This window comes from Euprymna scolopes, chromosome 9 (assembly GCF_053919585.1).
Source record: "Euprymna scolopes isolate OS-2025 chromosome 9, ASM5391958v1, whole genome shotgun sequence".
NCBI classification, from domain to species: domain Eukaryota; kingdom Metazoa; phylum Mollusca; class Cephalopoda; order Sepiida; family Sepiolidae; genus Euprymna; species Euprymna scolopes.
The window spans coordinates 158,275,665-158,288,294 of NC_136490.1; the positions used below are offsets into that span (position 1 = coordinate 158,275,665).

Consider the following 12,630-nt stretch of genomic DNA (forward strand, 5'->3'; position numbering starts at 1 on the left):
GATTTAGCTGCTTGTCGGGAGGTATTTACGTCAAGGGGGCACAAGTGCTTGCAGTTCATCAGAGCATTCACTGTTAAAGTACTTGTAGAACATGCAGAGGGATTGTGCAACATTTCAGTCAAATTGTCTTTCCAAACAATAAACATACCAAACGATGGTCGAAGGACAATCCAACTAAAACATTACACAAATAACACTGAAGATGAGAACAATATTCTGATCAAGACAAGTAATATAGGCATTGGCCGTATTGATCAAAAAAGCAAAATGCCAAGATAGTGCTGATAGGAGTAGGATTAGTAGACGATGAGAAAAGTTTTTTTGCTTACTTCATGTGCTTATGTCGGCCTTTGTCTGCAAGCTGTTTGTGTTTCTCTTTGTCGTAACTCGTTTCAGGAGCTTCACATTCAAAGGATGCCAAAAGGAGAGCTACAAAAACAAAAAATTTTTAATTTAAAAAATAAAAAATATATAAAATTTTATTTCAACTTTAGAAAAAATCTTTATTAATCAGAACATTTCATAGGTTTAGCTTTTACTAAAATGAAAAGAAAAAAAATGAACTAAAATGGTTGCATATAATTCTCTTTGCAAAATTATTTGCTTAAATGACTGCAAACTTAATCAACTGGTGCTCACACACCAAGTCGCACTGTAGGAATCATTTTTTAAAGCAGTTGGTACATTAGTAATGTCCTAGAATATAGTTGGCTATTATTAAGAACGGTAAAATAAAGAGTTAAACTTGCAGTTTTCGTTCTTTGTGATTTATTGTATACTGTCCAGTTGATTGTTCCAGTTGATTGCTTTTGTCCACGTTTTTGCAGTTGATTAAACTTGCAATATGTTTTAATGTTGTATTACAAAAATCTAATTTTTAAATAAGAATTAAGGGTTCTTATTTGATTGAAAAACAAAACTACAGAAACATTTTTATGATTCATGTACCTTCACAGAGCAGAAATGTCATATTCCAAAAATCAAGTAATCTAATTTTTATAAAGAAAATCATTTTAAAAATATTTAAAGCAATATGAAATCAGTAGCATTACAAGGCTGATCTCACAAGTTGAAATAAGTGCAGACTTATCTGCCCTTTTTTTTTTTAAGATAGTGATGCATGCAGGATAACCTCTTTGCTGACTTATAAAAGTTGATTTCCTTAGTAAAAATACGGGGTGAAATAATCAAATTGTCGCCCTAGAAAAAAATGATGATTCCATTTCCATTTGATGCAAACTGTTTTGTTTTTTTTGTCGTAGACCATCTACTAGTTGGCCAGTTGTGTACAAATCCCAAGAGCAATAGGAGCCTTCTATCATGTTTGAAAGTGACACAATGTTCAATGAACAAAATCAGAGATGTGCCACTGTACAACTCATGCTCTCTACTGATCCAAGTTATATTGCCAACACCCTCAAAATGCAAATCTGGACGGTTCAATGTTTGAAGGCACAGCTCAACAAAGTTTCCAGCCACGGTTATAGTCTTTGGTGTTGTTTCAAGTGAGGGACACATCATGCCACCTCACGTCTTCGAAGTCAGCTTGAAAGTCAACACCAAAGTGTACCTGGATGTGCTTACAAGAGTGTGGTGATCTCTGGGTGCAATCAGGTGGCTGCTGGCAGACTTTGAATGTGGCAGCAGGACTCAGTACAGGCCCACAAGTCCAAAAAGACCCAGGCTTGGCTTCAGTAGGAGTGCTACAACTTTGTACCCTTCTCTCACTGGCTTCCCACCTCCCCTGATATGAAACTGCTGAACTACTTCATTGGTCAAACGTCAAGAATATCACCACAACACCAAATCCAACCGGATCTCTGTGGTGAGCTCAGCTTTGCCTGATCGTAAAATATGCTTAAATATATTTTAATTTGTTCAGATTTCCTATATATTATAGTCGTGATTTCAAAAATAAAAAAAAATAAAAAAAACTGGGGTGTCATCTAGAATGAAAACAGCAAAAATGTAGCATTCAAAGCTGGTGACGTTACCACTGTATCAACATGACACGCATATGAACTGATTGAAAAGAAACTAAAATGAATGTACAAAATGTATGATTTTTTTCAATTTTGACCCCTTTTTTTGACCCCTTAAAACTATTTTATTCGGTTAAAGACCCATAAAAGAACAGTCCATAAAATATCCAATCATTTGAGACTTCTAGTGCCGCTCTGCAACTTTTGGTTTCGAAAGAGAGCTTGAAAATATGGAGACAGACAGACAGACATAGTGCTTTTCATATATTAGACTAGGTCAGACGGTACCACTTAACATAACCATACATTTATTTTAACCTTAAAACTTGATTGGTTGATTCACTGATCATTTATTTTCTTAAAATAATTACAACTAAATTTTAAAATGGTAACATTTCATTTTTGCTTTCATCTTTTTTTATTGTTAAAAATATTGGTATTTGGATATCTAAAATATTTTAAATTCATTTTAAGTAAAAATATTATTAAGTAATTTCAAATTTATAAAAATTCAAAAAAATTATGAAAAATGATTGACTAGAAAATCTGCTAGAATTATTTTTTTTAAATTATTATCGATCCACCATTTTCTAATTTGAAATAGCGAGTTGAATTAAAACAAGGGAGATAAGTCAGTTTGTCATACGAGATTGGTCGCATTAGACAACACTAATATTCACTAAATTTTATTTTTTCTTGTAATTATTTTTCTACTCAATCATTTTTTATAACTTTTGGAATTTTTACTAATTATATAATAGCGTTTTTACTTAAAATGCACTTTTTTTTATATAAAGTTAAAATCGAATTTATTTTTAATAATTATTTTTCTTAATTCCAAAGTTTTCCTTAATATATTTGTATAAATAGAAAAGATATCAAAAATAAGTTTGATTTCTTCTTTTAAATTTAATGAGTGAAAGAAGCTGAAGAATTATCAGTGCAGAATTTTGTAAGAAACTGTTGAGAAAAAAACTAAAGAGCACTAATTACTTACGTGTTTCAGAATAGACGGGTGTGGTGAGGATGTAACTGAGGATGTCACTATTCTTTTCATACGGACACTGAAAAATACAAATTTTTTTTTATAACACTGAAAAAATACATAAACTAATATTTTTTCATAATAACACTGAAAAATACATTAATTATTAGTTTTTCATATGGACAATGAAAAATGTATTAATTATTTTTAAAACGCCCAGTGAATATTGGAAAAAAATTTGAATTTGTGGAAGTTACAAGGAAAGCAAAGATTGGAAATTTGTTTTGAAGATAAATATTTCAGCCGAGAAATAACTAGAAAAATAATTAAAGTTTGTAAGAATTTTAATCAATCTGTTTTTTTTTCTTTTTATATAAAACCACAAACTCTTAAAGTCAAATATTTTAATTTATTATTTTTATAATTATTTGAGACAAAACTCAAGATCAATTTCTACGAAATAAAATATCTCATTGAAAAATGCCAAAATTTTCATAATAGAATATTTTAAAATTATTTAATTTCTCCATATTGGACTAAAAAACGCTAACCTATCATGCTATGGGAGCCACTTATAGTATCCAACAATTTTTATATTAAGAACATATACTAGATTATCTGTAACCACTATTTATTTCATTTTGACTTTATTTGAAAATACATAAACTGCGACACATTTGTTTACACTCTCCCCTTACATAAAAGAATAAGTGTTTACTTATACATTATTCTTACAAATAATATAAAAGTAAAGAAACGTATGATTTTGCTAATTTTTATATGTGTTTCATGGCAAAATGAATATGTATATTTTCAAACATGATTGACTCTCAGGTAGAAGTAATATTTTAGCTGCAATTTTGTATCTTTAAATTATAAGAAAAGAGCATCTAGAAAATTACTGTAGACCATTGAGCATTAATATATATATAGTCTTGGAAGTTTTTTAACCTTGAAAACTATATTAAAAAAAAACTACTTAATTTCTATTTTTTATCATTCGTTAAAAAACTATTTAGTACGTAAATCATTTAATAACCTGCATCAACTTGCTTTCTCGAATTTACTATAGTACCAATGATAATTTAAGGGATCATCAGTTGTTTACCATGAAACACTATATATATATATATATATATATATATATATATATATATATATATAGAGAGAGAGAGAGAGAGAGAGAGAGAGAGAAAGAGAGAGGGGCAGATAATTATATGACTTGCTATTATTGGACAATATTTTTTTTTTTTTAAAACACAAAAGTAAACATGAAAATACGAAATGGCGAAATAAATTAGAAAACTAAAAACTTACCTCAACTTTTTGCCATGACACAAATTCGGAAAGTTTCTTAGCTAGCAGCCAGAATTTCTAGAAAAAAGATTAGAAACAATAAATTTATTACTAGATAAAATCTAAAACTATATATAGCAAAAAAAAAATTTAATCAAAGAAATTAAATATTTTTGTTTATCAAAATAGTAAAATATTATTTGTATACATCTTTATTCTTCTGTATTAAGCAGTTTGTTTTAACATATATATATATATACATATATATATATATATACATTATTTTATTGCCTACTGATATATTTGTTGACTTTCATTGCTTGTGTTTGACAGTGGAAATATATATATATATATATATATATATATACAAATGACAATAAGTTTACCAAGGTAATCAAAATGGTAAACTTAAAATATATTATAAATATTAAAGAGTTAATATTTACAAGTAAAGTAATCTTCGCAGATTAAGGACTATCCACTTATCTTGTGCTTCCTTTTTAAAATTAAATATGTTTTTAACTCTTTTTCAAGATGTCTTTTAACATGTTTTATTAATCATTTGTTCATATATATATATATATATATATATATATATATATATATATATATATATATATACACACATACATACACATACATACATACATAAATATACACACATACTAGCAAGCCAACCAGTGTTGTCATATAGTAAAATACATTTAATATATTTTACTTTATATAGACTTTGTATTTATTATTATAGAGCCAATTCTATATATCTATGATTATTATCTTTTACCCAACATATAGTTGTGGCCACTCAGTGTGACCCGATCATAAAATTAATTCTTGCAGATTTCTTATTTATTACTAGCATGGATATCCGGAGTTGCCCAGATGAATATGGTGTTCGGTTTGGACACAGCTGCTATACTAAGGATATTGAGCAACCCCCACAAAAGAATGGAATCGCCCAAAAAAAGAAAAAGTAGGTGACAACTTGCCCACCAGATATTTCAGCAGCTCGTGTGCTTGAACCGACCCCCCACCCCAAAAAAAAAAACTTTAAATGAATCAAAACAACTTTTCTTTCAATCAAAATAGCGAATGCCTGTGCAACCACAAAAAATTAAAAAGAAAAAAAAATTAGCCTGAAATGTGAAAGAGGAAAACGCTTTTGCCCATCAGACCACCACGATTTATAACTTGATGACCCTGCAAAATAACGTTTTTTAAACATTTCGTTTTTAAATATTTTCAGTTTGCTACGCGTGCGTGACTTGTGAAAATCCCAATGCAAAAAGTAACTCTACCTTGCAAGAAATTGTCTGGTTGACCATCATAAAATTGTTTGTTTTTTTCTAATTTTCACATATTATGTGTCCGAGGTATAGGATGGTACCAGTTTTAACCCAGTCTGATGCGGCTGACAAAAGTTTTTAGCCAACATACAAATTAACACACGAATAAACTGACGTTTGAGATTTATATAATAGATTATAGAGCCAATACTATCAATTATTATATAGTACCCAATATATAGTAGTGATGTCAGATGTTTAAAAAGAACATTACTTGGGTGTGGATATATTACTTGGCCATCAGCTAGAACCAAAACATCTAACACTGCAGTATTACTCATCACCATTTGAGCAAACAGATGAATATCAAAATGCTAAAATTAACCAACATTAACATAGAAATGTATATTTGCTTAAAGAAGCACTTTAAATTAACTTATGCCTGTCAAATTCCAATTTTATCACGTTTGACACTTTTAGCAAGTATTTTTACTAACTAAAAACCAAATCAAATTTGTTCCACAGGCCGGAATTCCCTATATATATCAAGTTTATTGTCTGTATATCAAAAATTGACAGTAGTTTGGTAGAAAGTGTTCCTCACACAGACAAGGTCACTTATAATCTTCTACAGACAGATCTTCAGTGCAGCTAAATAAGCAACTCTCTTAAGCTGGGATAGAAACTCAACATCTTGATGACAATTGGTAATTATAATTCATAAGCCATTTGACTGCTGTTAAAGTAGGCAAGTGAAATTACAATGATAAACATTGTACAAATACTGTAAGCTCCATTTATTTAGACAAAGAGCATTGCATTATACGCTTGAGAGTTTGATATTTCACTCACCAATATGCTAAACCGAAGTAAGGCATCGTGTGTGTGTGTGTGTGTGTATAAATAACTCCAGGTTAAACTTTTCCATAGGTGAAACAACCAATGAAGTTTGAAGGTTAATTCCAGAGTGCTCACTACTGAAGTAGAGCAAGATATACTTTTTATTTGTTTTACATAAGCATTTTATGGCGCTACGCATTCATGATCATGAACTAGGGACTTCTTCAGGCGATCTTGCTTATATAAATGTGAAACGTACTTCACTTTTGTATAAGGAATATCACCTAAAACGGTTCTTAGTTACTTGTAATTGGCTGACCAAAACATGCTCATGAATGTGTAGTGCCATAAATGCTTATGTAAAACCAATAAAAAGTAATATATATATATATATATATATATATATAAAGGAGATTAGAATAATAGTCTAAAGAGCTAAGTGTATTTTAATGTAATAGTGAAATTACTAGTTTAATTAAAATACAGGAAATGCTCGTTGTAATTTAGATATATAATAAGCTCGATAGTTAAATGTCCTAGAGCTAATTCAATATTAAGTAATGTGATTTATAATTTAAAAGTTTTAAAATTTTTTAAAATTTAACAATCAAAATTTAATTAAATTAAAAATCAGTTTCATAAGAAGGAACAACAACAAAGTCAATTATCTGTACGATCGTTTCGGAAATCCGTGCTTTTTATTTGTGGTATACATGAAGTCACGTAGAATAATTATACATAGTTTTTTTGGTAAGCACGGTCTCCTCATCAGCAAATTTAGGAGGATTTCTATTGAATTGAAAAGACACCAAAAATAAACCTAGCATTAAAAGTAAGGTAGATGAATCTTTTGGTTTTTCTTTTTTTGAAATCAGGAACTATATTTAAAGTAGTCATTTAGATGTTTGCTATAGCTTTTTATTTTATTGAATGATGAATTTTAAAAGGGCGACGCTCGTGCAGTAAATTGTTTCCGTTAGCGTCTCTAAATCAAAATACACTAACGGAAACAATTTACTGCACGAGCGTCCTTTTCTATGTTTCTTTAAAAGATGTTTATCTTTAATATATTTTCAATGTATGTGCTAAAAAGCAAAATTATGTCTAACCATTATAAACATTTTGCTAAAGACATTCCCCTGAGGAGATGAACCTTACATTGAAAATCCATGGTTTAAAATGTTGTGCATTCCTTGTTCAAATACATTTTTTTTTTCAAAAATTTAAATATAAAACCTACAATATATATATATATATATATATATATATATACATACATACACACACACAAGAAATAACTGACTAAAAGATATTAAATCAAACACGAGGTCTTAAAGACACCTGCATATACATATACTAGCAGGCCGTCAAGCGTTGCCCGGTCGAAAAATACGCTTAAATATGATATTTTTTTAATTCATAGAGATTAGGTATTTGTTATTAGAGACAATTATCTATTGAGTATTATTTTAAACTTAATATAGCATAGCGAGATCAAAACCAACACAATATATGATTAGGTTACTATCAGCTAGTACTGAAACTACTGAAACTAAAACATACAACTCTTTATTTCCTCATTCCTTAGCCACGCCCATATGTGTGGGTGTGTATATATATATATATATATGTCTTTCCCTTTTAAAATATGGAATCGCCAGATCGTCGAAGACAAGCAAAATCCAAGGAGTTATATATATATATATATATATATATATACACAAGAAATAAGTAATAAACATTAAAATTTTAAGTTATTTTCCTCCATCTATTTATTAACAAGAAATAATTCAATTTTAATTATTAAACGTGCATTTTTTTCTTGATGAATTCTGTTTTTAATTCTAAATTTGCAGATTTTTCAATTGGTCTTCATACATTGATACCCATACAAAAATACATTCATAACTTTTATAAAAATGTTTACTTAAAAAAAGAAAAGAACGTACCTCAAAGTTAATGTTACCATTTGGCATTCTGTAAGAGAAAGAAACCAATTACTTTTTATCAGTTAATGTCAATCATTGGAAATGAAAACAGGAAACAGACATTTTCATTTTCTTGTAGAAAATGAAAGAACACATAAATAGGCAAACGACTGTTTGTGTAAAAGACTTGAATTCAACAAAGATTAAACAATATTGATGCTTCTTTATAATTTACATAAATACACGTAAAAATACTTTGTCAGAGATGAATGAGGACCTTTATGTAATCTTGCTTCAATCCATGTAGTTTGGGGAACTTTTATAATATATTTATATATATATATATATATATATATATATATATATACAATGCTATATTGGTACATGAAATATTAAAACAAATCATATACTGGCAGGCCGCCATCTAAAATAAAAAAGTCACTCAACCTATTTATACACTAGGCAGAAGCGATTAAAAATAGTGTAAACCTTCCAATTGGAAATGATACTCTAACCATTACAGAGGCCAAACTGGGTCACCGATCAGCCATTGATAAAAAACGGTCCTGATCCCCTACCTCAGTTATTTGTAAGAAAAAAAAAAAAGTTTTGCTACAGCTACTAAAAGTTTGTAATTAATTCTAACCAAGAGTACAATATAAATAGTGTTTGTTTTTCATTATAAGGTTATGAGGGTTTTTTTGAATCAGTTAAACGATGTTTTTTTATATTAAATATTAAATATAAAAAACATTTTCATGCTTCAAAAAACCCTCATAAGCTTGAAATGACTATTCTGCAAGCATATGTGGACATTTTAACATTTGTTTTTCACTAGTATTTGAAAGAAGTAATGACTTAGGAAAAATTGGTATATGCACAAATTTTTCATTTTATATTTTTACAAAATCTCAAGATATAGAAAAGAAAAACTTCCTTCATAATCTGAATTATTCTAGTTTTTTCCAGTTTTAAGTGACATTGGCAAGGTGATATTCTCTTGTGCTTTTGATATGATTTTATTTTGTTTCTTTATATTATTTCACAAAAATATTACTAAAATTACAATTTTCACAATTGAAATAACTCACCGATTTGGAAATCCCTCGTTTAGAAAATAAACGTCTTTCACAAAAAGACTCAAAAATGGAATTATAACCTGAAAACCGAAAGTAAAATTTTTTAATTTTCCACAAAAAATTATTACGAATTAACAAATAGGAAGAGTCATAATTGCTTGATTAAATTATATCGAAAAGACATTTTTATTTTAATAAAATGATTCAAAATGATTTACCCTTTCTCGATCATCAACTGCTCCTTCTGATCGCCAGACGGCAGCTTTTAAACAGGAACGATAACTGCTGAAGTTATTCGAAGGATCCATTTGATGCTGGAAAAAAAAAAAAAAAAAGGGATGGAATCAGGTTTTAATGAAATCAAATTTATTAAAAGAACAGAAGAAATTAACATCCATTTTACTTCTACCATTTTTTTATCCAAATGATTATTTTATTTTTTAAAGCAAAAAGCACCAAGTAAATCAACAATGAAAAAGGATTAAAAATTATTGGTTTAAAATTCAATTATGTTTAAATTTTTTCAATTTTGCTGATGATTGGTATTTTTAAATAATGTAAACAAGAATTGCTAGAGGAAAACAAGTTAGATTAAAATAAACTGTTTTGTTTTATCTTTCTTTTGAAGTTCCCAACATTCCATAATATTTCCTTTTTTTTTTTTTAAAGGGGGGGGGGGCATGGAGATCTTTTACGCTCGATTACTTAAACCTAAATTACTGTTTTCTGCATGGAAAATAAATGCATAGCTATCATTTATAAATTCAACTCTTGTCCAAAATTTCTCCTACATTAAAAAACAAAAATAAAGAAAAAATTGTATGAGGTATGTACCTGTGTCAAAACAAAAACATCATATTCTAAAAATCACATAAATTGATCAAGTAGTAGTATTTTTAAATAAGAATCAAATTTTATAAGTATTCAAGAAGTGACTGTCTGGCCAGCTATTTTGAAAAAAAAAAAATTTCAAAAACAAGGGAGTAAGTATGAATTGAGTTATGTTGTAATGCCTATGAATTTCCATTAATCATTTAAAAATTATTTTTGTTATAAAAAATAAAACTATTTAATCAATTTATGTAATTTTTGGAATATGATATTTTTGTTTCATCACAGATACGTACATCATCTAGATTTTTATTTTTGTTTTTTAATATTGGAGAAACACTGGACAAGAACTATGAACTCCACCATTCTGAACAAATTTGAATGTCAACAATCCATTGATAAGAATAACTGGTGATCATTTGTCAAACGTAAACAAGTAAATACAGCAAACATGAATTCATTGTTGCAACCCAACCAAGGACAAGTATTCCACAAGTAGATATACATCGCGAACTGATTTTTAAGTATATTATTATCATATTTTATTATATTATTATCATATTTTATTATATCATTATTATATTTTATTATATCATTATTATATTTTATTATATCATCACAATTATTTTACAATCATGTAATTATATATTGCATCCCTGTTCTTATTTTTCAAGTATTTTAATAGAAAGTGCTCTGAAGAATTCCAAACCCTTGTACCCACTCTACGTAAATACTCCTGATTAACCCAACAAGCAGCTAAATACCACTCCTATACCCTCGAGACTGGAAAGCCTTCTACTCAAATGAATAATTCTCTCAAACTGCTGGACTTCTGAATTCCTTCTCGGGTTCCTGATTCTTACTGTACTGACATGCAGAAGTTAAAGTGTGATGTAAATAGTCATCTTGCTACACAACTCCCTACATAGTATCTCTATAGATTTTGTCCCAAATAGTAGACCATTACATCCAAATAGCACTGTGCGTGTTTGGTGTGAAAAAGCAGTAAAAAAAATGATAAATAAATAATATGGCTTCAAACAAAAATATTCTTACCTCTAGTATGGAGAATTTAGCCTTGTTGACCTTTGCCCACTGTAAAATAAGAAAGAAAAAAAATAATGCATAAAATTTATAGAAAATTCTTTAAAATGAAGAAATAAAAATTTGAAATCCAAATAAGATTGATAATTTCTTTTATTAAACGAAAAAATTAAAAATGCGAGAATGCTTGACAAGGAAACTGAACAAAGGGAGAAATTTACTCTAAAGGAAAATTTTATTAGTTCCAGTGACAAAAAAAAATAAATAAAAATAAAAAGAAACAGAAATTGGACAATTTAAAAGTCATTAATTAAAATCTGACTTACAGTCTTTCGTAATCTGGCAACAGGAACCATGTTCATTCCAGCTGTTAGAAAAAAAGACAAGAAAATTGGTCAGTATTGCCTCAAGTTGATACGCACATAAAATATAATTCTTAGTTTATTGAGTCTAAGTAAAAATAGTTTTTAAAACTAATAAAAACTAAAAAATAAATAAAATGGGAAAACACCTAAACAATTTCTTTTACATCTATCTACTTATCAGCTTACAAATGAAACAATATGTACCACTAACATACGCATGCACAAATATTTACAGTTTTACCAATTTTATAAAATTGAGAGTATTTAAATGAATAACTTTATACATTTGTTTTTATTGTACAGACAATGAGAAAAGTAAAGGAGTAATTGGGTGTGTGCGTGTGTGTTCGTTAATGTTTGCAGCAAATCCTAATGACCGTGTGTGCAGGAGTTAAGATAACAACTTCAAGCCAAATAGAGAAGCAAGCGGGATTGGAGCAAGCTTTGTAGTTGATTTGGGCTCAACTGTTTATTAAAGAAAAATCCGGCTTTTTATGCCTTCAGGGTGGATCAAAACTGCAAATTTTTATACATTTAGAGACATGCATCTGATTGGCTTAGAAGAATGTTTTTACTTGTTTTAAAGTGTTTGTGCAGAAACCATTTGAAGTATTTTTATTCTAGATGTAAACTTCGTTTACTTCATTACTTATTTTGAAACTGATGGTATAGTTTTGTATATATTTCGTATGATTAATATAAAGTCTTAAAGGAAAGCAAATGTTAATTCAGCTTTAATAATCATGTTGATTTGCTACTTACCAATGATGGCCATAAGCGAGTTGAAATTGCCGATATTGATGCATTCTTTTGCCACATCTATAAAATATTCTATCATTCGAACGCGATTTTTCTTTTTTAAATGCTGAAAAAGAAAAATGGTTCAATTTTAGTGAAAAAGTAAAAACAAATGTTATTAAATAGTCTGGTTTTCAAAGAATCTCAATTGCATAATTCAATTCAAGTATTCTTTTATTTCATACTACCTCTCTAC

At 28.5% G+C, this 12,630-nt stretch overlaps 1 protein-coding gene across 1 annotated transcript in view; it reads right to left on the reverse strand.

Moving 5' to 3' along the window:
• LOC145284943 (ras-GEF domain-containing family member 1B-like) overlaps positions 1 to 12,630 on the reverse strand; it is a 102,214-nt gene that overhangs the window by 4,548 nt on the left and 85,036 nt on the right. The window contains exons 12-20 of the mRNA XM_080134041.1: positions 12,399 to 12,501; positions 11,598 to 11,638; positions 11,284 to 11,322; positions 9,615 to 9,710; positions 9,409 to 9,476; positions 8,339 to 8,366; positions 4,285 to 4,341; positions 2,980 to 3,046; positions 330 to 429 (exon numbers count right to left, since the gene is read on the reverse strand). Of these exons, the coding sequence (XP_079990167.1) occupies positions 330 to 429; positions 2,980 to 3,046; positions 4,285 to 4,341; positions 8,339 to 8,366; positions 9,409 to 9,476; positions 9,615 to 9,710; positions 11,284 to 11,322; positions 11,598 to 11,638; positions 12,399 to 12,501 (599 nt within the window). The remainder of the gene's footprint in view (positions 1 to 329; positions 430 to 2,979; positions 3,047 to 4,284; positions 4,342 to 8,338; positions 8,367 to 9,408; positions 9,477 to 9,614; positions 9,711 to 11,283; positions 11,323 to 11,597; positions 11,639 to 12,398; positions 12,502 to 12,630) is intronic.